The sequence below is a fragment of the Malania oleifera genome, chromosome 7, assembly GCF_029873635.1.
Source record: "Malania oleifera isolate guangnan ecotype guangnan chromosome 7, ASM2987363v1, whole genome shotgun sequence".
NCBI lineage: Eukaryota > Viridiplantae > Streptophyta > Magnoliopsida > Santalales > Ximeniaceae > Malania > Malania oleifera.
The window spans coordinates 24,440,894-24,464,084 of NC_080423.1; the positions used below are offsets into that span (position 1 = coordinate 24,440,894).

At 37.3% G+C, this 23,191-nt stretch overlaps 1 protein-coding gene and 1 pseudogene across 1 annotated transcript; both read right to left on the minus strand.

The window, feature by feature from the left end:
• Nucleotides 1-15,374: 15,374 nt before the first annotated feature.
• Nucleotides 15,375-18,424, minus strand: LOC131160785 (tyrosine N-monooxygenase-like; annotated as a pseudogene).
• A 1,271-nt stretch (nt 18,425-19,695) lies between these two features.
• On the minus strand, nt 19,696-22,645 carry LOC131160786 (tyrosine N-monooxygenase-like). Its single transcript, XM_058116670.1, has 2 exons — nt 21,650-22,645; nt 19,696-20,334 (listed from the first exon to the last, which is right to left on the minus strand). The coding sequence occupies exons 1-2, from the start codon at nt 22,643-22,645 to the stop codon at nt 19,696-19,698; spliced, it is 1,635 nt and encodes a 544-aa protein (XP_057972653.1).
• Nucleotides 22,646-23,191: the final 546 nt, after the last annotated feature.

Genomic DNA, 23,191 nt, shown 5'->3' on the forward strand with positions numbered 1-23,191 from the left:
CTATCTCCCCAGCAATGAAGGACGACGTGATTTGGTTATGGTCCTGCCACAGAAGTTCATTCAGACACATGTGCGGACCACCATATTGGGTGATTTCGAATAAACGGTGTATCATCCAATACATGGCACACAATCTCCACACGCAATCGTGGTCCTTACACCTAGCAACCCATAAATCAAGGGTAGATCGCACAACGTGGAAGTCATGGTGGGTGCGAGCGTGATATATTCGCACTGCGGCAATCAGCTGATTCTTCGATCCGAAGAGCATCCGTTTACTCAACTTAGAGGATTCATCCCAACGAGTCACGCGTATAGGAAGCTCATCCACCATAGTTAAATCTACAGCATCTAGGTCAATATGACCATACATCGGAAGCTCGCCCATGAATTGGGCGTCAAGCATTGCGTCATCCGTGTCACAATGGGGTAAGTTCACATCATCGGGGACATCATTTAACCCTTCATGCTTTTCCTACTTGTGCATGTCTTCATCTTTAAGATGAACATCGTTCGTAATGTTCTTGCCCTCATCCAATGTGTCGTTCGCAATGGTAAACAACGATGCTGGTCCCACACTAGGAACGTCTTCGCAACCTCCCTATGGAAACGTGTCAGGAGCAGGTGCTTCATACGCCGATGGCTAGAATGAAGATTCTGGATATTCGTTAAAATCGACCATAGACATACCACAAGCCTCCGCACTAACATCGAGATGATGTGTTTATTCGGTGTCTTCACCGACTTCATCCAAATGCGCCGCAGGAGTGTCTGGCTGCCTAACCGCAATTACACCCAGTTGAGGAATGGCCTCAACATATAGTTGCACCGTTAAATATGTCTCGCCGACGTAGTGTGCGTCTAACACAATGCGCAGCCCATAATCATCAGATATGGGAATAGCCTCGTAGAAGGCTATATTATTTAACCCTCATAAAGGGTATCTTGCGGTCACCCGCAATGCATATTGATCTGGATCAAAATGAAAATATTTATATATCTTCGTATATAATTTATTTAATTTACACCTAGGGCCAATTCTAATAGGTCGAACTGGCGGACTACTATACCTAACACCATCTAATCCGGTTATGATGTCCCCCCTATATATAATAATACCGTCACCGGAGCAGTATTTGAGCTTCCTGCTATTTAGATCGGCGATCGAGAAATAAAAAAAGCTCACACAAAACAAAATTGTATGTATAAGTGATATGTGTTACTTATAGCTTAACGAAACAAATATTTTAGGTTTATTTTACCTTTCAAACTGATTATAACAATACTCAAATGATTAATCACCTATTCACTTTTATCGATATTATTAAAATATCCAAACGAATTTAACAATAAATGACAAGGAACATATAAACATAACAAGTCATTCACATGTTTTTGCGTGTTTGTATTCGCTTAGTTTGACACGTGCTTTCGTTTGTATGCACTTTCTAAAATAAGTTCACCACTTGTTGATTAGCTTTTCATGCTCCATAAGACTCTAATATGAGCTTTGTTAAGAAGAGTAACACCTAAAATAAGATCAATTTTATGTAGATGTCTTTTAAATGAGGCAACCTAGTAAATCTTCCTGCTTAACATCTTGAAATTGCGTTTGGAGATCTTCCAACCTATTATGAACTATAAAGATAAATCCCTCTCTTTAGTTATTAACGAGTACACAATTGCACTTCCTTTAAAGAAGTTAGACAAAGTTAAAATGTCATTGCCCTCTTTCTTTGATATTTGAAAACCGCCACTTCCTTGGTAAAAGTAAAATTTTCACTCTATGTATTTTTAAAGTGCGAGTATTCCCATGACTATCATGAATTACATGCCTACCATATGATCAAGGTCTTCCCATAAGTATGTCACACATGATAACTTCACCATCTCTTAAGAATCAATACTCCCATGACTCCCACCATCCATGACAAGTATGCAAACTTTCGTAAACAAGCCTCTCAACTAGCTAGAAAAAATAATAATAATTATTCCCAATTCTCTTAATTTATTTTATCCATAAAGTATACCACAAGCCTATAAGTTTTATTAATTTAATGCTTTTCAAATGGTTTAATTTATTGGAATATCAATTTTTTATCATATTCTATTTCATGATAGAATAATAGAAACTTTTACAATATTACTCCTACAAGTTTGAAGAATAGATTAATACTAAAAACTTTTAAAAAGAAGATATGCAAATAATAAAATTCGAGATCACAGATAATGGAGGGGAGGGCAATAATTGAAAAAGAGGGATAAAAGTGAAGGATACAAGGCACAAGATACTCAATATTTCTTTAGTCTAATAATCTTAACATTATGCTCAAATTCATAAAATCATTCACAAAGATGTTTCAATATGCTCAATTTTTTTCAATCGCAAGATATTCAATCAATCTTAATAGCAAGTTCAATTTCCATAAGCTTAACAAACACACCAAACCATTGAATATGCTTAACAAAATGTCATATATCAAATATGCTCAATCAAGATATGATATTTATTCTTATGCACAAGAGGCATATTCATATACCAATATGTTTATATCTAATATTTATATGATTAGTATTATTATGTATATTATTTAACATTAGGTAAGTAGTATGTATATATATATATATATGTATGTATTTTAGTATGTTAATATATGTATTATATGTATAGGTACGCATATTAGCATATATATATATATATATATTTATTATTATTATTATTATTATTATTATTATTATTATTATATGTATGCATTTATATGTATTTATGTAAATGTTTATATATATGCATATGTATTATATGTAAATAGTAATATGTATAAGTGTATTATATGTATAAGTACACATATTAGCATATATATATATATATATATATATATATCTATTATTATTATTATTATATGTATGCATTTATATGTATTTATGTAAATGCTAATATATATGCATATATATTATATGTAAACAATAATATGTATAAGGGTATTATATGTATAGGTACGCATATTAGCATATATATATATATATATATATATTTCTATTATTATTATTATTATATGTATGCATTTATATGTGTTTATGTAAATGTTTATATATATGCATATATATTATATGTAAATAGTAATATGTATAAGTGTTTTTTATATATATATCATATAAATACATACAAAAAAATTTCAGCACTCTTAAACAAAAAAAAAAATTCATGTTTTGGGCAGTATCATAAAAAAGATAATTCAAATACAAAAATAGAAATACTAACCTTAAAGAAAAGTGCTTCTGAACGAAACTTTCAGCACTCTAAACTCACTCAACTCCGATTATCAAACAAGCTTTTCGATCAAACAAAATTAATTTCAAAATTTATGAACAATGAAACATTAAGAATGTGTCTTACCCCATCTCGAGTTAATATACGCACACCGTCAACAGTTTGAACCCCACTTGTCACAAAGATCACTTGCGCTAACGTCCAGCCTATCCTTCTACGGTAACCTACAGCTCTGCTCCTCCCCGTCTTTCTGCAAATAGGTACTGCTTTGTTTGCGCATGGAAGGATGAAGCAAATCTCGCTGGTTTATCCAGCGAGATTTGCTACGCGTCGATAACTGAGTGGATGGGCATTTAAAATCCGAAGAAAATTTCGCTACTCCAAGTACTAAGATTTCTCATGCGTCAAACGGTGGGTGGCCCAACATTTAAGTATTCGAAGCAAATCTCACTGGATGAACCAACGAGATTTACCATGCGTCGACACGAGTCCCTTCTCTCAAAAGTAAATCTCGCTACTCCAAATAGCGAGATTACGTTAGAGTCATTTTGGGAAATATTTCTTAGAAATTGGTATTATTTAATATATTTTAAATATATATATAATTCGGGAAAAAATTCTATATTATTTCATTCCGAGTCTCGCGTTTCGCTTACAAAAATATTGAAGGCAATACATTAATTATCGGCAATACATTAATTATTGGGTTTTTGAAATCTAGTAAAAAGCCTAAAACGTGCCTACTTTGCATAAATAAAAGCTTAAATAAATGGAAAGTTGGTTGGGTTATATAAGTCAATTGGTGGGAGTTTTTTCCTATTTTATTATTAAACATAAATAAAATATAAAATAACACTCTGATTGGGAAAAAATTTCCCAAAATAATGCTCACGTAATCTCGCAACTTCATGCTGCGAGATTTAACTCATGGGCCGCTCAGCGTTCGACGCGTGGCAACGAGAGAAACAGCGAGCAGGTGACGCGTGGCGACATTGAGCAGCGAGATTTAATGAGGGGATCCAACTGGAACGTGACGCGTGGCAGAAATCTCGCAGGACCAAGCTGCGAGATTTGTGCCTGAAATCCATTTGGGTGGTGACACGTGGTAAATCTCGCAGGATAGTCCTGCGAGATTTGTTTCATATGCTCAAATCCTTCCCGAGCTCTCTCAGAAGAATATATCGTAGAGGAGAAAAGGTTGCAGAGGACCGTTCGAGCTGAGCTTGCAGAGAGGACCGTTCGAGGTGGCAGGTTACCGTTCGAGGTGGCAGGTGACCGTTCGGGCGAAGGCGAGGCTATTTAAGGGCCGAAGATGGGGTAGGTTTTTTTTTATTTAGAAAAAACGTGAATATATTATTTTACTTACTGAGATTTATTTTCTATTTTGAGTTGGTTTCGTTTCATATTTTCGTTCCGACTATTTGGGTTCGTTGCTGCATCTAGAGGAAGGTTAGTTTTTTTAATTAATAATTTCATTAACGTGCAATTTTAGTGAAAGCAATGAAGTATCATAAGATCCATGAATATATTTATATTTATAAACCTAAGTTTTCTTCATAAATCAGTTACCCATGCCATGTAAGTTTGTGTCTCTGTTAGTATGTGTATATACTCTGTGTGCATAATGATCTGTAGAACTTGGTATTGCTATACACTTAGGGCCGATTTAGTTCTTGAAAATAAATTTTTTTTCCATTTCCAGGTTTATTATTACTATCTTTAGAAATTCAATGTTTAATTTCAATTGTGTCACTTGAGTAGTTTTGACTATTTCAATTTATAAAATTTATTTATTATTTGCTTAATTGATATTACTTAAGTTCTATGTTTCAAAATAAAAAATCGAACCGCAAAATCAAACCAAACCAAATCGAAAAATTGGTTAACCATTTCTTTATTTCAATTTTGGTCACAAAATTTTAATTTTTTTCATTTATCAGTTTGGTTTTTATTTGGCCCATTCAATAATCACAATTAACCAAACCAAACTGATATACTATATATATATAATGCATATTATGTATAATATCATGTAAATTTTTAATAATTTAATCTTGAAAACACGGGATGTGTACATAACATCCCTTATTTATCTCGAGTAATAAATTACTTTTAAAATGTTTGTCCTTAATATCTTAATTAGCTAGTAAGTAAATAAACATGATAAATACAAATACATATTTGAAACAATCGAAACTTACCTTACTTTAATTGCAAGTACTTGTTGAAGTTATAGTAGTAATTAAATTCTTATTTTTGATGTGTCCAAAATAGAACTGAAATTTGTCGATAAGCTTACGATATTAGACATCATAAAAAATACTATATATATAAACTAGTCCATAAACATCCCTAAGTCACTGTCATCAAGAAATTATTTTCATTTATATTTAATATTTTAAAAATGAATAAAAACATTACATGCCCTTATTCATGTAATTTATCTAATAGAGTAAGTAGTGAGTTTAAGAATCAAGAGTGGTAAAAACTACGTCCATCCTATTTAGAACATGAATCTTGAAATTGAAAAGTAAGGACTTGTTTATTTGTTGGAAAATAGTTTTCATTTTTCTATTCAAGTTTTTAAAAAAAAAAAATTCTAAAAAAGTAAACTATTTTTTTATTTTACAACATATGTATGCGAAAAAAATAAAAATAGTGAAAATTTATTTACCTTTAGAAATAGTTTTTTTTTTTATTTTTAATTTTTTAAATAATTACAATAATGTAAGATATGTGCCTACTTTTTTAAAATTTTAACAAACTCGAGGTTCACGAGCACTAATAAAACTATAATCCCTTACTTTTTACAAATAGAAGATTGGCAAGACCATCATAAACTTTGAACACTAAAAATGAACATTCCACACGAGAAAGAGTTAGAGAGACAATTTCTCAAATGAAATAACTGTTGTGAATATAAAACTCTCAAATGAAATTAAAAGAAAACAAAAGAAGATATGATCTTCCCTTCAGTTTTTGATATTTTCTCTTTTTGAAGGAAGCTAAACAAAATAAAATAAAGTAGAGAGAGATTGTGAGTAATAAGATAGGAGGAATTTGATAATACAAACTATATAAATGACAAAAGGTATGTGGTTAACTAGTTCTCTTTGTGAGATAATTATTTAGATTTATCATTGTAGTGTCATCTTCATCAAACTTTTCGCATCACTTCTCTATATTGACTTATCAAAATTTTTATATTATATTGTATTTGAGGATACAAATTTGAAACTTTATATTTAAATTTGTTTAAATTTAGATAAAATTCAACATAGCCCAAACTTTAATCATAACTGATGTGTGGATTCTCACTCCTCCCAAATTTTTTTTAAGAAAAAATAGAAAAATGAATCTCATTTTCTTTCTAACGTATCAAAAGTAACTTTCTAAATTAGTGACAAGATGAGTTCATTGGAGATAAATGATATATTAAAAACAATTTTTTATTCATATTTGGCAGCAATGTGAATATGATAGTGGCATGCATATAAGTTGAAGAAATTATAAGTTAATTATTTAGTATACACTCAATGGCACATGATGTTTTGGAGCTTTGCAATCTATATTTGAGATATGTATACATACATACATATATATATATATACAATTAATTTAATTATATAATATAAATATAAAATGTTAATTAATTTTTATAAAATATTAAATAAATATTTGTGACACATGCATTAATTGAAGGCTTGGTTACAAAAAAGTTTCAAAGATATTATATGTTATATCTAATAAGTCTTTTTTTTTTTTCTCAGCGCGAATTTAAATGCCTCCTGCATGGTTGATGCAGTGATGTGAATTGCATGCTGGTAGATATCATAGGTTCTCGCATGCTTAAACTATATTATTATATTGTCTGCAAACGTTTAAGGGTCACTGTAAAAATGGGTAAATGTTCAAATTACACTTGGCATGCTACCGAAATTTCGATACGACTTTTCGTAGAAAAGTCAGAATTGCATGCAAGAATATTTTCAAAGTGACAAGTGAAGCATTTAGAGAATATTGCATGCACATGAACGTAGTGAAAATAATTTTTGTTTACTATTCACTTAGCATATCACTTATACATAAAATTTTTGTTTTGCGTAGGTCTTTTATATTTCCCGGGCGTCAATCTAGATGGCAAGAAGTTCAAGCAGTATTCCAGTTTTGGTATTGTTGTACATGGGGGGTAACATTATAACTGGACAAACCGGTGTTAGTTATAGTATTCCGCCAGTTCAACCTATTAGAATTGGTCATAGGTGTAAATTAACTAAATTGTATACAAAGATATACAAGTACTTGCATATTGATCCAAATCAATATGCATTGCGGGTAACCGCAATATACCCGATTAAGGGGCATCATGATACAATCTTCTATGAGGTTGTTCCCGTAACTAGTGATTACGGTTTGCGCATGGTGTTGGATGCACATTGCGTAGGGACGACATATTTGACTGTGCAACTATATGTCGAAAACATTCCTCAAATGGGTGTCACCGCAGATGGGCAGCCGGGAACATCTATTGAGCATGTGGTTGAAGCGGAGGAAGAAGATCCAGATGTTGGTGGGATGCGTGTTGTGGATATGAACGAATGTCCACGATCGTCATTCAAGTCGCAGACGTACGAAGGAACTACTATTCATACGAATTATCATGGTGTTTGCGAAGAAGTTTCAGCAAAACAACCAGGATCGTTGTTCGCAATAGCAAACAACATGCTAGACGAGAGGATGAACATCACGAACGATGTTCATTTACAAGATGACATGTACGAGGAAGAAATTGGTGAAGGGAAGAACAAGTTCCCCGATGATGTCGACCCACCCCCCCCGGTGAATCGAACGATGTGACGTATACGGCAGATTTCATGGACGAACCTCCTATGTATGGTGTAATTCACGTAGATGCTGCAGATTTGTCCCATGGTGACGAGCTTCCTATACGGGTAACTCATTGGGATGAATCATCATAACTGAGTAAAGGGATGCTATTTGGGTCAAAAGAACAATTGATAGCTGCTATGCAAATATATCATGCTCGAACGCACCATGACTTCCACGTCCTGTAGTCGACCCCACTATTATGGGTTGTTAGGTGTAATAACTCTGAATGCAGTTAGAGACTACGTGCGATGTATCCTCAGAAACATTGATTTTTCGAAATCACTCAATATGGTGGTCCGCACACATGCTTGAATGAACTCCTCTCACAAGACCATAGCCAAATCACGTCATCCCTTATTGTTAGGGAGATTGTGAATATGATAAGGGGTGATGCGTCAACCTCAATCGCTACATTGAAAGAATTCATAGATCGTCGTTTCGGCTATTCCATCTCATATAAGAAGATTTGTTAGGAAAACAGAAGGCAATTGCCCAAGTATTCAGCGATTGGGAGAAGTCTTATCAGACTTTGCCTAGGTGGATGGAAGCACTGTGCACTTATAATCCTGGTACTGTCGTCAAGTGGAGGTGGAACCCTATACCAGGCAGCGATCAGACCGTAACATTTGTATCAGTCTTTTAGGCGTTTGCAACATCTATTCAGGGTTTTCCCCACTGTCCTCCTGTGATATGTATAGATAGGACACACTTATATGGTAAGTACAAGGGAAAACTCCTTATTGCGATGTGCCCGGATGCAAACAGACAAATATTTCCCTTTGCATTCACTATTGTGCAAGAGGAAAGTTTGGACACATGGAATTGGTTTCTGTGTTGTCTTCGTTCCATTACCGACAGGGACGACATTTGCCTTATATCAGATAGGCATCCAGGGATCATTGCTGCAGTGTCTCACAATCCCGATTGGCAGCCACCACGTGCGCACCACTGATTCTGCTTTCGACACGTTGTAAGCAACTTCAGCACGAAAGTGCACAGTGTCAATCTTAAGCAAATGGCTGAGCAAGCGGGAAGGGAGCATCATGTCAGAAAGTTTAACATGTAGATGGAAAAGATCTTCAATGAGGGTAGGGAACCCGCGAAGACGTTCTTTGATCAAATCGCTCCCCATATATGGGCTCAGTGCCACGACGGTGGTAGAAGGTATGGGAACATGACGACAAACCTCATCGAATGTTTCAACGCCGTCCTTAAGGGCGCTCGTAGCCTCCCAATCACTGCCCTTGTGCAACTGACATTTTATCGCGTTGCACATTATTTCAACAGCCGATGGGAGGCTGCTCGTAATGTAATATCAGAAGGAAATGCATTAACTCCTCATATATTGCTTGCGATGGAAAGAAGGAAGTTGAAGGCGACTAGACATCGCGTGACGACGTTCAACCGGTCTAAAGGTACTTTTAGCATCACGACTGCACAGTTGAGACCTCATAAAGGAAACAACGTGCAAACCCTGCGCATTCAGGATTTGCACGTCTACTCGTGTGGGAAGTGGCAAGCCTTGCACTTTCCATGCTCCCACCTTCTCGCTGCATGTGCGAAGACACGACTGAACGCCATGCAGTACGTTGAGCCTTGTTAGAGCACCGCCGAACATTATGCGACATATGTGACGGATTTTCAACCGATTATGCACGAGGCGTATTGGCCAGCATCGTCGTTGCCGACTATACAGGAAAATCCAGCGTATGCTCGACATAAAGGTCGTCCTAGGAGCTCCCGTATACACAATGAGATGGACGCTAGGGAAGGTAGGAAAAGGAGCACGTGCAGTATATGTCATCAAGAAGGACATAATCGCACAAGGTGTCCGAGAAGGACCCACTCGGGCGATGCAGCTGGACCGCGTTGATGTCGTATGCAGTTTGAGACTCTTTCACACCCTTCTTTTTTTTGTATATAACTATTCTGATGCGACGATGCATTTTACAGGATTGATCCAGGGTCGTCTGATCCGAGCGTCTTGACGATGGGCGATCATCACAGGGCCAGCCGAGCATGGCTTGATGGGCATGCGGAGCCCCTGTTCTGCCGAGGGGCACACAGTTTGCAGAGCATTGGTTAGAGGCAAACCCCCACATCATCCAGCTGATACATGATGCAGGGTTTTATGGCATTTATCGAATTGCTCATATCCAGCTTGATTGGCATCTTGTCACGGCATTGGTGGAGCGATGGAGACCCGAGACGCACACGTTCCACCTACCTCATGGCGAGGCCACCATCACATTACAGGATGTAGTTGTTTTGTTTGGGTTGCCGATTGATGGGCGAGCTGTCACTGGTCGCACTGCCGGACCAGTGGAGGGACCTGCAGACCGTCAGGGTCGACTCGCCCTGCGTACTATGTGCGAGAGTTTGTTAGGCGTCGTTCCACCTGACAGCAAGTTGGTTGGTGCATGCATCCGTATGTGGTTCCTCGAGGGGGATGCGTTTCATGAGCTCCTAGCACATGCAGATTTTCAGACGATAGCATGCCACGCACGAGCCCACTTGTTGTGTTTGATTTCTTGGGTGATCTTCTCTGATGTTTCCGGCAGTTATGTGCACCTGATGTTCCTTCTACTCCTTGAGGACTTCAGAGCGTGTCACTCGTACAGTTGGGGGTCCGCCACTTTGGCGTGGTTGTACAGGGAGATGTGTCACGCCGCGCACCACTCGAAGACACAAATTGCGGGGCACCTTCGCTTACTCCAGGTTTGGGCTTAGGAGAGATTTCCTTCATTCGCACCTATACGGCGAGGTTTCCTGCAGATTGAAAAGGGTTAGGACAGTCCTTCGGTTGATCCTCTCCCACTCACATACCGATTAGTACAAATTTTATCTATCCCTCCTCATTCACTCTATAACTATTACGAATACTAATTCGTAATACGTAGTAGTTTTGCATTTGGGAACTTACGTTTCATCTTATACAGATGGAGGGACGACTTGAGGGCATCAATGGTTGCACTTCACACATTGCCCTGGTACAGGTTTGAGTTGGACATGCACCGGGAGCATGAGGTATAAATTAGTTAAAGTATAGCACATGATATTCTTTCTTTCTTTCAATTGTGTATAGTCCGCTTATCTTTTTGTTTTGTCTAAGTGTAGTTTTTATGGATGCCCTACACGGAAGAGATTTTAGCCAACATACTACCTGACTATGCATACGGGAGGGACCTGTGGGTAGCTCGAGTGCCACTCATATGCTTTCATATTATTGAGTGGTATCTCCCCGATCGAGTCATGCGATAGTTCGGGTTTCGACAAGTCATTCCCGCCCCATTTATGACTTCGGGGGTAGATATTGTTGGGGACGATCTCCACGGCATGGATGGGCGCGATCGAGGGGTCACAGACTGGTCGAGTACACACGCGATATTCATCACTGCGTGGGAACATCGACGAGACTACATCGTATGAGGAGTGGCGGAGCACGGTCCGATGCGTCTAGATGACCCACACTTCACTTGGTATAAGTCTATCACACGGTCCGATGCTGTATATTTGAGCCTTGTAAGAAAACTAATGTCGCAACTCATTTTATGATATATACGTTCCGATTTGAATGCGTTAATAATATATGTTCATATCCTGCAGGCTGACATAGTCATTGAGGCAGACCAGATCTCGTCGGATCCTGCGCTCCACCGATTGATGAGTGCTGCACTAGACCTCGTCCACAAGGACGGTCGACGGATCCCAGACGAGGAGGTCGACCTGATGTACCAGCATGAGGAGGTCGAGCAGCTCCAGTACGAGGAGGACGACATGCCTCCTCTAGTCGTCCAAGGACTCCCATGTCCTCCCCACCAGTTGTACAGGCCGAGTACTTGTTCGGCCCGTCAGCGCCTTATGCGCATTCCACTGCAGCTAATATTGCCGGACCGTCGAGCATACCGACTGATGCCCCATCCGACTCTACTACTACCCCATCAATGTCATTTTTATTGGACGATCTTTTCGATGGGGTGGAGGTCGATGCACCCCCTACGCCGCCTCATTCTCGTCCCAAGACATCGTATCATTTCTCACCGCGTGCACTCCGCATGGATGATTATGATTATGTAGCACCTCTTGGGGGAGAGGATCCACATCCAGAATGACGAGACAGGACACCTGATGATGCTGACTAGCAGGGAGAGGGTAGACGCAGACGGCAGCCACCACGACCTCGGAGAAGACCTCGCTGCGGCACGGAGTAGTTTAGCATTATTTTAATTGCATTTTATTTGTATGTATATCATTGATTGTTTTGATTTCATTTGTATATAATTGATTATTTTTTTTATGCTTTTGTATATATCATTTAATAATTCGTATCTCTAAAGAATGAGACATAATTCGTATCGCTAAAATTTGCATATCTAGTTAAGTTAATTTCTTAAATTTAATTGTCTTAACCCTCTCAAAATTCGTATTACTAAAATTTGTATGGTATTTGGTTAATGGATTTTACTTTTCGCGGTGTATTTAGTGTCGTGGGCAATCAAAGTAAGATTACTTGTGTATTAAAAAAAAATAGCTTGAATTTTTTTTAAGATAATTTTTATATAATTTTCCAAGACTATGAAAACAAATTAGACATTTAAGTGTGCGTGGAAACTAGTGTCATAGGTGTTTAAGACTGTTATTGTATTTAACTGTAATCGAGTTTTAATAAATAACTTTTTAATAAAATAATTTTATACCTTATCTCAAAATAATAAATTAAATAAGAATATTCTACCTACCCATATGATAGTAACTTAAGATAATTTTCGTATAATTTTAATCATTTCTCAGTTAAATTCTAATAGATTAGTACTTTGTTTTGTTGGGTCTCATAACAATTAAACACATTGTTAATTTTTTAAAAATATAATTGGAACAAGTAAATTTCTCAATAAGTTATAAAAATGCCTAGTAATTATAATGCTGCAAAATATTTATTAGATGTAATATTTAAAATTAACAATGTCTTTTATTTAAATTTAATTATAATTTAAAATATAAAATTTAAGTTTATCAATTTTATAAACTTAAAATTAAAATATAACAATTGTTTAATTGTTAAAATATAACTTTCCCTTATAAATTTAAAATTTAATTAAATTTAAATTTTTTAAAGTTATAATTTAAATTTAATTATAACTTTCCCTTTTTACAAATTTAAATTTAAATAATAAATTAAAATTTGTCTTGCAAAATGTTTAATTGTTAATTTTAAATATTACATCTAATAAACATTTTGCAGCATTATAATTACTAGACATTTTTATAACTTATTGAGAAATTGATTTTTTCCAATTATATTTTTAAAAAATTTTGAAATAATACAAATTATTTTGTCATACTAATATAATTAGTTGGCTCAAAGCATCAAAGCAGTCAATTCGAAATTTTTGTTCGGTCTCTAATCCACTTATTTGACTTTAATCATTATATTTAGGGGTGAGCATAATTCGGTTAAAATCAAATTAACCGGATTAACCGCCCGAAATTGGCCAGTTCGGTTCGGGTAAAAAAGTCAATTCGGTCGGTTCGGTTAAAAATTTTAAAAATCTCGGTTAATCGGGTTTGGTTCGGTTAATGGTTAAAAAAACATTGGTTAAACGATTAACCGAAATTTTTATAATAGGCCCGCGGGCGGGTGACTCGGGCTTGGTCCGCTTGGCTGCTTGGGGCTTGGGGCCTGGGCCTGGTGGGAAAAAAAGGCTCCGTGCGGCAACTTCCGGGCCTCCGGCCTTCACTCGTTTCACTAATTCACTCCACACTCACGGTCCACAGTCCACACTGGCACACTCCACGAGTCCACAGCACCAGGCTCCACAGTACACGACTCCACACTCCACAAAGGCACACCGCACACGCACAGCCGCACAGACACACACAGACTCACACTCTCACAGACTCACAGTGGGGAATCGGGGATTTGGGGATTAGAGTTGGGGTTTATCATCGCTTCCTCAGTCCTCTGTTCCTCGATTTCTCTGTGCTCCGCCGAGTGCCGATCTGTCCCGTAGGCCGCGCCGCCGCAGCTCTCCTCTCGGACCTCTCCTGCCTCTCCATCGGAGTCGTCGGGCATTCGGACCACCTTTGGAGGCTTGGAGCCTCTCGTCTCGGACTCTCAGTCTCAGCCACCAGTGCACCACCTCGCCGTGACCTCACCGTGCAAAGCCGGACCCCAGTGGGCAGTGGCAGTAAGCCAGTAAGTCAGTAACTCCTCCTCCTCGTCTTCTTCTTCTTCTTCTTCTTCTTCCACTTTTGTTATTATATTTATGTGCATTTTTTGGGTTTGTTATTAATAAATAAGGTATTTAATTAAGCTGGATTTTGTTTTTTAATTTTTTTGTATAATTATCAATTTTAAATAAAATCGGTTAAATTCGGTTAAAATGGTTAACCGAATTACCGTTCAGGTAATTCGGTCGGTTCCAGTTCGGTTTGCACGGCCAATTCGGTCGGTTTGGTTACTATTTTTGTTTAACCAAATTTTTCGGTTAATTCGGTTAATTACCCGAATTCGGCCGAACCGACCGTTTGCTCACCCCTAATTATATTAATCATATATATATTTACTAAATTAATGTCATTTTAAAATATCATTTTATTAAGGACAAATTTTGTTATTCCACATGCATTTAATAGTTAACTAACAAAATATTCATTCCGTCAATAAAATTAAATTATAAGAAATTTTTTAGTATTTTTTTTAAAATTCAGGGGTTAGAATCATATTTTGAAATTTTTTTTTTGGATTTTATCCAAATTTTTATGACAAAATACTTATTTATAATCAATAATTTCTTTTATGTAAATATTTTTTTTAAATTATATATTTAAAATTTAAAAATTTAAATTTAAGTTTAAATTTAAATTTAACTTTAAATTATATTTATAAGGGAAAGTTATGATTAAATTTATTAAAAGGGAATGTGTTTACCACGTGTTACAACGCGGATGGATTTCAGGCACAAATCTCGCAGCTTGGTCCTGCGAGATTTGCGCCACGCGTCACGTTCCAGTTGGACGCCCTCATTAAATCTCGCAACTTCGAGCTGTGAGATTTGGTCCAGCATCACCACGCGTCACCTGCCCGCTGTTTCTCTCGTTGCCACGCGTCGAACGCTGAGCGGCCCATGAGTTTAAATCTCGCGGCATGAAGTTGCGAGATTACGCGAGCATTATTTTGGAAAAATTTTTCCCAATTAGAGTGTTATTTTATATTTTATTTATATTTAATAATAAAACGTGAAAAAACTCCAAGGTACAGATGAAGAGGCAATCGAGGAGTCGCACGCGCAACTAGTGGTGTAGCCATGAAAAGGTCGTTTTCCGCCTCGGCCAGCTCGATGCCGGAAACGTTGGGCGGCAGGCTCCAACTGAGCCCCTTAATGAGCCTAGCGAAGAGCATCATGGTCATTGCCATGCCGAGCGTTGCGGCGACGCACCCACGCCTGCCGGTGCTGAAGGAGATGAAACGCAGATCGGGCTCCGTGAGCACCACCGCCTCAGAGCTGTCGCCGGTCAGGTGGCGGTCTAGGTCGAATCGGAGCGGATTGGACCAAAAATTAGGGTTTCCGCCCAGGCAATACGACTCAGGAGAAGGTGGCTGCCCTTGGGGATGAAGTAGCCGCCGCCCACGGTGGTGTCGGACATGGCTACGTGGGGGACGTTGAAGGGGGTGATTGGGTGGAGGCGGAAGGCTTCTCTGGCGCATGCCTTAACATAATTGAGGCGAGGGATGTCAGATTCTTGAACCAGCCGCTCCTTCCCGACCACCCTGTCTATTTCCTCCGTTGCCTTTTGCAGCAGTTTGGGTTGATTTATCATCTCTGCCATAGCCCATTCCACGGCATTTGATGGATTATCTACTGCAACTATCATGATCTCCTGTATCAATGCAGGATTGATTAACTTAATTAATTAATTAATTACTTTATACATACATCGATCTCATGTTAGTAAAGAGAGAAGTTTTGTTAATGGTTGCCTTCACGTACAATCTTATCTCTAAAACGAAGAAGGCATGAGTGGGATGAGCCTGAACTTATATTCAAGAGTTTTTCTCAACTCATGTGGAATTAAAAAATTCCACCAATATAATATATATATATATATATATATATATATCGTGAATTACAGATAAGTCTTATTAATAAAGCAATTTAATTTGATTGTAGTATTTTTTCTTTCTTTCTTTTCTTTATCATTTGTTAAAAGGAGAAGAAATTAATGGCATGCAGGTTTGCATAATGGAATGGGATAGAAAAGAAATAAATGAAAATTTAAATAGAGTATGATGAAATCAAGTGATAAATTTCATTCTATGGTCACTAGCGGGATTGCATTCCATTCTCATGTATCAAACATACAGTAAATGTAGGGGTGACAAAATGGGTCGAAACCTAATGGGTAGCCCATGACCTGCCTGTTTAAATTGGATTTAGGTTTAGCATAAGGTGACCCGTTTATAAACGGGTCAACTCGAACACGACCTATTTAATAAACGGGCTAGGCAAGTTTAGGTTGGCTACTCGTTGGGTGACCCATTTAATTTTATGTGTGTGTGTGTGTATTTTATTAAAAAATATTAATTGAAGAGATGTAATATTTTTTTACATTTTATTTATTTTTTGTTAAGATATTAATAAATAAAATAAAAAATGTTGCTTTTTTAAAAGAAATTATGTCACTTTATATAAAATGTTTTAAAAATTTTAAAATAAATAAATTATATTTTTAAACGAGTTCTTAACGAGAACCTATTTATTTAACGGGTAGGTTTTGTTTCATATATTAGTCACTCGTTAATAAACAGGTCAATCTGGACCCAAATCCCTTTAATCCCTATCCATTTATGACCTATTCAAATTCGACCCCTAAGTTAAAGTAGAGATAGTCTTACAAAAGTTTGTGCCTTGATCTCTTCTATTGTCAACAACAACTCCTTGTTAGCATCCTTGAGGGTAATAAGAATATCAAGTAGGTCTTGGGCTTCCCTGCAATGTTTAGGCTTAGGAAGAAACTGTCAATGTTTTATCTGAAACTGTTGACTCCTTCAGTTACTTATTCCATTTCCCTCCCTCTTTATTATTTAAATACCATTATTACTCAGGTCATTACACACACACACATACACACAAATACACTAATAGAAGAAGAAGAAGAAGAAGAAGAAGAAGAAGAAGAAGAAGAAGAGGATGAGGGGAGGGGGAGGATGAGGAGGAGGCACACCTTCTCGCATGCGGCGGTGGTTAGTGGCGGTGGTGCGTCCAGCGGTATCCTGGAGGTGCATCTGGTGGCAGGCTTTGATCATGTAGGGAGGATAGGGAAGAGGGAGGAGGGTTCTATCATGCAGGATAAGGGTTTGGGATTTCAGCACGAAGTGGAGGGGGGTGGGAGATTTAGTATTTTAGTGTGAAGGGGAAATAAGGGTTGTAGGTAAGATTTTTATGTAACGGATCACAACCTTCACTAATAGTCCAATATTAATGACGAAAATTTTTGTCACTATTACCCAAAAAATCGTTGTTAATATTTTTCCTATAATAGTTTGAGCGGGAAATCTCCTTTTAGTGGCGAAAGTATTAGTGATGATTTCACTTTCATCACCAAAAAAACATTAAAAAAACGTCACTAATACGTTGAGTATTAGTGACAAATTTTATTTTTGTCACTAATGGCTCACTAATAATGGCGAATTTTATCTCCATCACTAATGATTTCATCACTAAAAACCCTTTTTTCGTAGTGGTATTCAGCAAAGTGGTGTTTAGCTGCATTGTGATAGTCACTGTCTTTTTTTTAGCAAAGAACCAAATGTATCATGTGAGGACCAAGCATATATAGATGTGAGGTTTCACAGGATCAGTGAATTGGTTACTTCTCATGAACTACTGGTTCAGAAAGTTCACACTTCTGAGAATGTAGCAGATATGTTGACAAAGCCTATTACCAAGGATAAGTTCAAGCATTGCTTGGATTTGATCAACATCTCCAGTTACTAGATGGGAGGCGTCCCAATCTATTGTCCCAGGTGGAGTTGCGGGGTATGTTTTCGTATTTCTCCTAAGGGATGAATATTCGCCAAAGTGGAGATTGTTGGAGTATGTGGCTCATATTAAGTGGAACACATGCATAGGGAAAACATGCTGAGAAAAAACAAGGAAGCTAGGTTGTAGGAAGAAACAGGCGACAGTTACATCAACGGTTAACCCTCAGGAAGAAACTGTCAATGTTTTACCTGAAACCGTTGACTATATTGTCTGAAACCATCGACAATTTTAGTTCAATAAGAAACTATCGAGTTCAGCGCTAGTTTTGAATTTTGAATTGGAAAAATCAATAGGTTAGGGATTTGGATGCAAATCCTCTGGAGTTTGATACAGAGGTATTTGGGGAACGTCCTAATCCCTTTTTACGTGTAGGGTTAACATATATACAATGTTGTAACCCTGATTTTTACAAATAGTGAATTTCAGCCGCCGCTTACTCTTGTGGACGTAGACACATTGCTGAACCATGTTAATTCTTATGTCATTGTTTATTTACTTTCATTATTATCTATGTGTGATTGTGTCTTTCATATTGTTCATCGTTAGTTGCTGCATTTCGCGATCTAGGTTTTTCGCTGCACATTAATTTGCTCAACAATTTTCTAATTCTAAATTTGGATATGTGTGAGAGTGAAAGTATTTCTTTTAAGTAAAAATTTTTGAAAATAAAATTCCTTTTTACTTTGAATATGATGATTTATTTATGTATTTTTCTCATTTTCATTTTACGAAGAAAAAAGAAAACTCTTCACATAGATCATAACTATAGCAGTCATTTTTGGTTATCTTAAAAATGAAATTTATTCTGCTATTTTTTTTTAAATGCTTTTGGATTTTATTAACTGGATGATTAATTTTTAAAGTAAAAAAAAATATTTTAATTTTGACTTTCAGATTTCAATATGATTAAATTGGGCATTTTAATAAGTAGGTTTAATGTGTTATTTTGTAAAACAAGTTAAGAAAATCAGAACAATTACAGATAGTAGATAGTGTCACTTAGAGTGATCGTATATGCAATCACTTACACGTCAATGGTTGTACATAAGATTAGAGAATTCTTCATTTCATAGTATAGAAGCTGAAGTCTAATGGGTTCCACTGTAACAGATTACTCGGAGCATTTTGGATGACAATGGAGGGTGCAATGAATTTGTCATTGAATATCCTTGAGCTTCTTTCCCTCCGTAGTTCCCAATAGAGAGTTGCAGAGATTAAAAGTTTGACTCTTGTAGCATCGACTTTTCTTGTTGATGAAAGCCAACATTTAAATAGTTCCAAACTTATTTACTGAATTCACAGTACAGGAGGAGGTGCTATATTATTTCATTCTAAGTCTCGCGTTTCGCTTACAAACATATTGAAGACAATATATTAATTCTCGGCAATACATTGATTATTGGGTTTTTGAAATCTAGTAAAATCCTAAAACGTGCCTACTTTGCATAAATAAAAACTTAAATAAATGGAAAGTTGGTTGGGTTATATAAGTCAATTGGTGGGGTACAGATGAAGGGGCAATCGAGGAGTCGCACGCGCAACTAGTGGTGTAGCCATGAAAAGGTCGTTTTCCGCCTCGGCCAGCTCGATGCCGAAAACGTTAGGCGGTAGGCTCCAACTGAACCCCTGAATGAGCCTAGCGAAGAGCATCACAGTCATGGCAGTGCCGAGCGTGGCGGCGACGCAGCCACGCCTGCCGGTGCTGAAGGAGATGAAACGCAGATCCGGCTCCGTGAGCACCACTGCCTCTGAGCTGTCGCCAGTCAGGTGGCGGTCTGGGTCGAACCGGAGCGGGTCGCACCAGACCTTAGGATTTCGGCCCAGGCCGATACGACTCAGGAGAAGGTGGCTGCCCTTGGGGATGAAGTAGCCGCCGTCCACAGTGGTGTCGGACATGGCTACGTGGGGGACGTTGAAGGGGGCGATTGGGTGGAGGCGGAAGGCTTCTCTGGCGCATGCCTTAACATAATTTAGACGAGGGATGTCAGATTCTTGGACCAGCCGCTCCTTCCCGACCACCCTGTCTATTTCCTCCGTTGCCTTTTGCAGCAGTTTGGGTTGATTTATCATCTCTGCTATAGCCCATTCCACGGCATTTGATGGATTATCTACTGCAGCCATCATTATCTCCTGTATCAATGCATGCATGGATTGATTAACTTAATTAATTAATTACTTACTTCATACATATATCGATCTCATGTTAGTAAAGATAAAAGTTTTGTTAATGGTTGCCTTCACAATCTTATCTCTAAAAGGAACATGGCATGAGTGGAATGAGCCTGACCTTATATTCAAGATATTTTCTCTACTCATGTGGGATTTTTGGGTCCTCATTCCATATATACATCATGAAAAATCTCGTTGAAGATGAGAGTTTATATGTGTATGGTTTCATTCAAATTGTTTGTATTAAGATTATACGTTTCTTAACAATTATTGATATAAAAATTATCATTTAGTTACGTAAGATATTGAAAATTTATTAATTCATCACTTTTTTCTAGGAAAAAGGAAAGAACTAAATATATGTTATTTTCTATAATTGAATTGTACAGAGTGCGCCAGTTTAATCCTTAAAAATGACAAATACAAAACAAAACAAGAGAGGGATCAAGAGAGAGTTTTGGCTGTTAGGGGAAAATAAAAATAATTTTAACCTTTTAGACATAAATATGATTTTTAATGCATGACTATAGTAATAAGGATCCAAGAAATTCTTACAAGGGTTTTTGTATATGAGATTTGGAATTAATGGGATGTTAGTTTCTAGAATGGAATGGGAAATAGAAAAGAAGGAAATGAAGCTTTAAATAAAGAGTGTGATGAAATCAAATGATAAATTTGATTCTATGATCACTTGTAGGATTTTATTCCATTCTCATGCATTAAATATATAGTAAAGATAGGGGTGACAAAAAGGATCAGAACCTGATAGCTAATCCGTGACCCGTCCATTTAAATCGGGTTTGGGTTTTGTATATGTGACTTGTTTATAAACGGGTCAACCCGAACCTGACCTGTTTAATAAACGAGGTAGGCAGGCTTGGGTTGGGTACCATCTGGGTGACCTGTTTAATTTGATATATATATATATATATATATATATATAATATTAATAAAAAATATGTACTATTTTTTATGTTTTAATTTTTTTTATGAAGATATTAATAAATAAAAAAAAATTTTTAAAGAAATCAAATTACTTTATATGAAATGTTTTATAAATTTAAAAATAAATAAATTATATTTTTAAATAGGCTCTTAATGGGTACCCGTTAATGACCCATTTATAAATGGACATGTTTGGTTTTATAAGTTAGTCACCCTCTAATAAATAGGTCAATCCAAACCCAAAGCCATTTAACCCCCACCCATTTATGATTCGTTTAAATTCGACCCGTTCGTTTTGTCACCCCTAAATAAAGGTAAAGATGAGTCTTACAACAGTTTGTGCCTTGATCTCTTCTATTGTCAACAACGGCTCCTTGTTGGCATCCTTGAGGGTAATAAGAATATCAAGCAGGTCTTGGGGCTCCTTCCCTGCAATATTATCATCGTTACGGTTCGGCTGCCTCCATTGTTGAATCCTTTCATCTATTATGGGGTCATGATGTTTCTTAATAATCCTATCTGCTTCCTTCACAGTCTTTTCGCGGCCATCCAAGTCAAGCCCAGTTAAGAATGGAAAATAGTCAGATAAACAAAAGGAGAAGAGGCAACCGAGCGCGGTGAAGATAGCCTCAACGTGCTCTTCTTCTTCGACACCGGGACCTCCGTCTTCCCTTCCAACTCCGAAGTATCTCTTGCTGAACATCAGCTTTCTAATCACATTCCCGCAGTAATGTCGGCCCGCAGTTCTAACGTTGACTACGCTCCGAGAGCTTTTGCACTGGTTGAAAACGTACTTGAGGAGATTGTCAGCCTCCTCAGCTCTCTTGTCATGCAGCCATGTGTGTCTCGCAGGGCAAATAATTTCTGAAGTCAGCACTCTCCTCATTTTCTTCCATTGCTGGCCGAAGGGTACGAGAGCGGTTGTCAAGTAGCCCCCGCTGACAGTACAGGATGCCATGGAAAGCGGCCTAGATGCAAAAACAGCATCTTGTTTCTTCAGTATTTCCAGGCCAATCTTTGGACACGAAATCGGGATCACGTGGACGTTGCCGAGGCGAATGCATGCGATGTTGGTGTTGAGTTGATTCATGAGGTGGAGCAGCCAGCGGAATGTGGGTTTGCTGGTGAGCATTTGAGGGAGATTGCCCACAAGAGGCCAAGGGGCTGGTCCGGGGGGGAGTACCAACTGGAGTTGCTTGGCTTTGTCACGGAACTGGCGGGCTTTTAGTCGAATTTTGATTAATAGGGGGAGAGCAAAGAATAGTGTCGTGAGAAGCAGTGTCGTCATGGCTGTGGAGGAAGAGGTGGTGGGTGCAGCGGCGGCCATTTTGCTACAAAGTTAATTTAATAAGGTGAAGGAAGGAGGAAGAAGTGTGGAGATGTAGGTTGTGTTGCAAGGGGGAGGAGGGGGGGATTCCTATTTATATCCTTATGATATGCATGGTTCGATATGGTGCGGCTTGGAATTATAATTAATTAATGTTGGCACATCTTTCATGTTTTGGGAATTTCTCAGCCATAGGTACCTATGCATGGCGTCGGTGACTGAGCGGACGTGGAGAAGGACCAAATAAAAAAAATGTGAATGACTATTTTTGCGTTGTTTGAATTAACTAGTGCGTGATCTAATTTTTCGTATCATACACGTACACTGAGGAAGCGGCACCTGGAAAACGAGCATGAGTCAAACTGGATAATATTCAACGAAATAAATTAAAGGTGGTAATATTAACTTATTCAATGATTATTATATGTATCAATTGTTAAATATCTGCCCTATAATTGAAAAATAGAAATTTCTTTAATATCAATTATAACTCATACTCATTAACTGATCTATATATATATATATATATATATATATATATATGTA

Excerpts from the sequence above, each read along its gene's own strand:
- LOC131160786 (XM_058116670.1), bottom strand. The coding sequence starts at position 22,645 with ATGGCCGCCGCTGCACCCACCACCTCTTCCTCCACAGCCATGACGACA. Across the intron at positions 20,335-21,649 it reads AGATCAAGGCACAAACTGTT|GAGATAATGATGGCTGCAGT; the intron begins GTAAGACTCATC and ends GCATTGATACAG.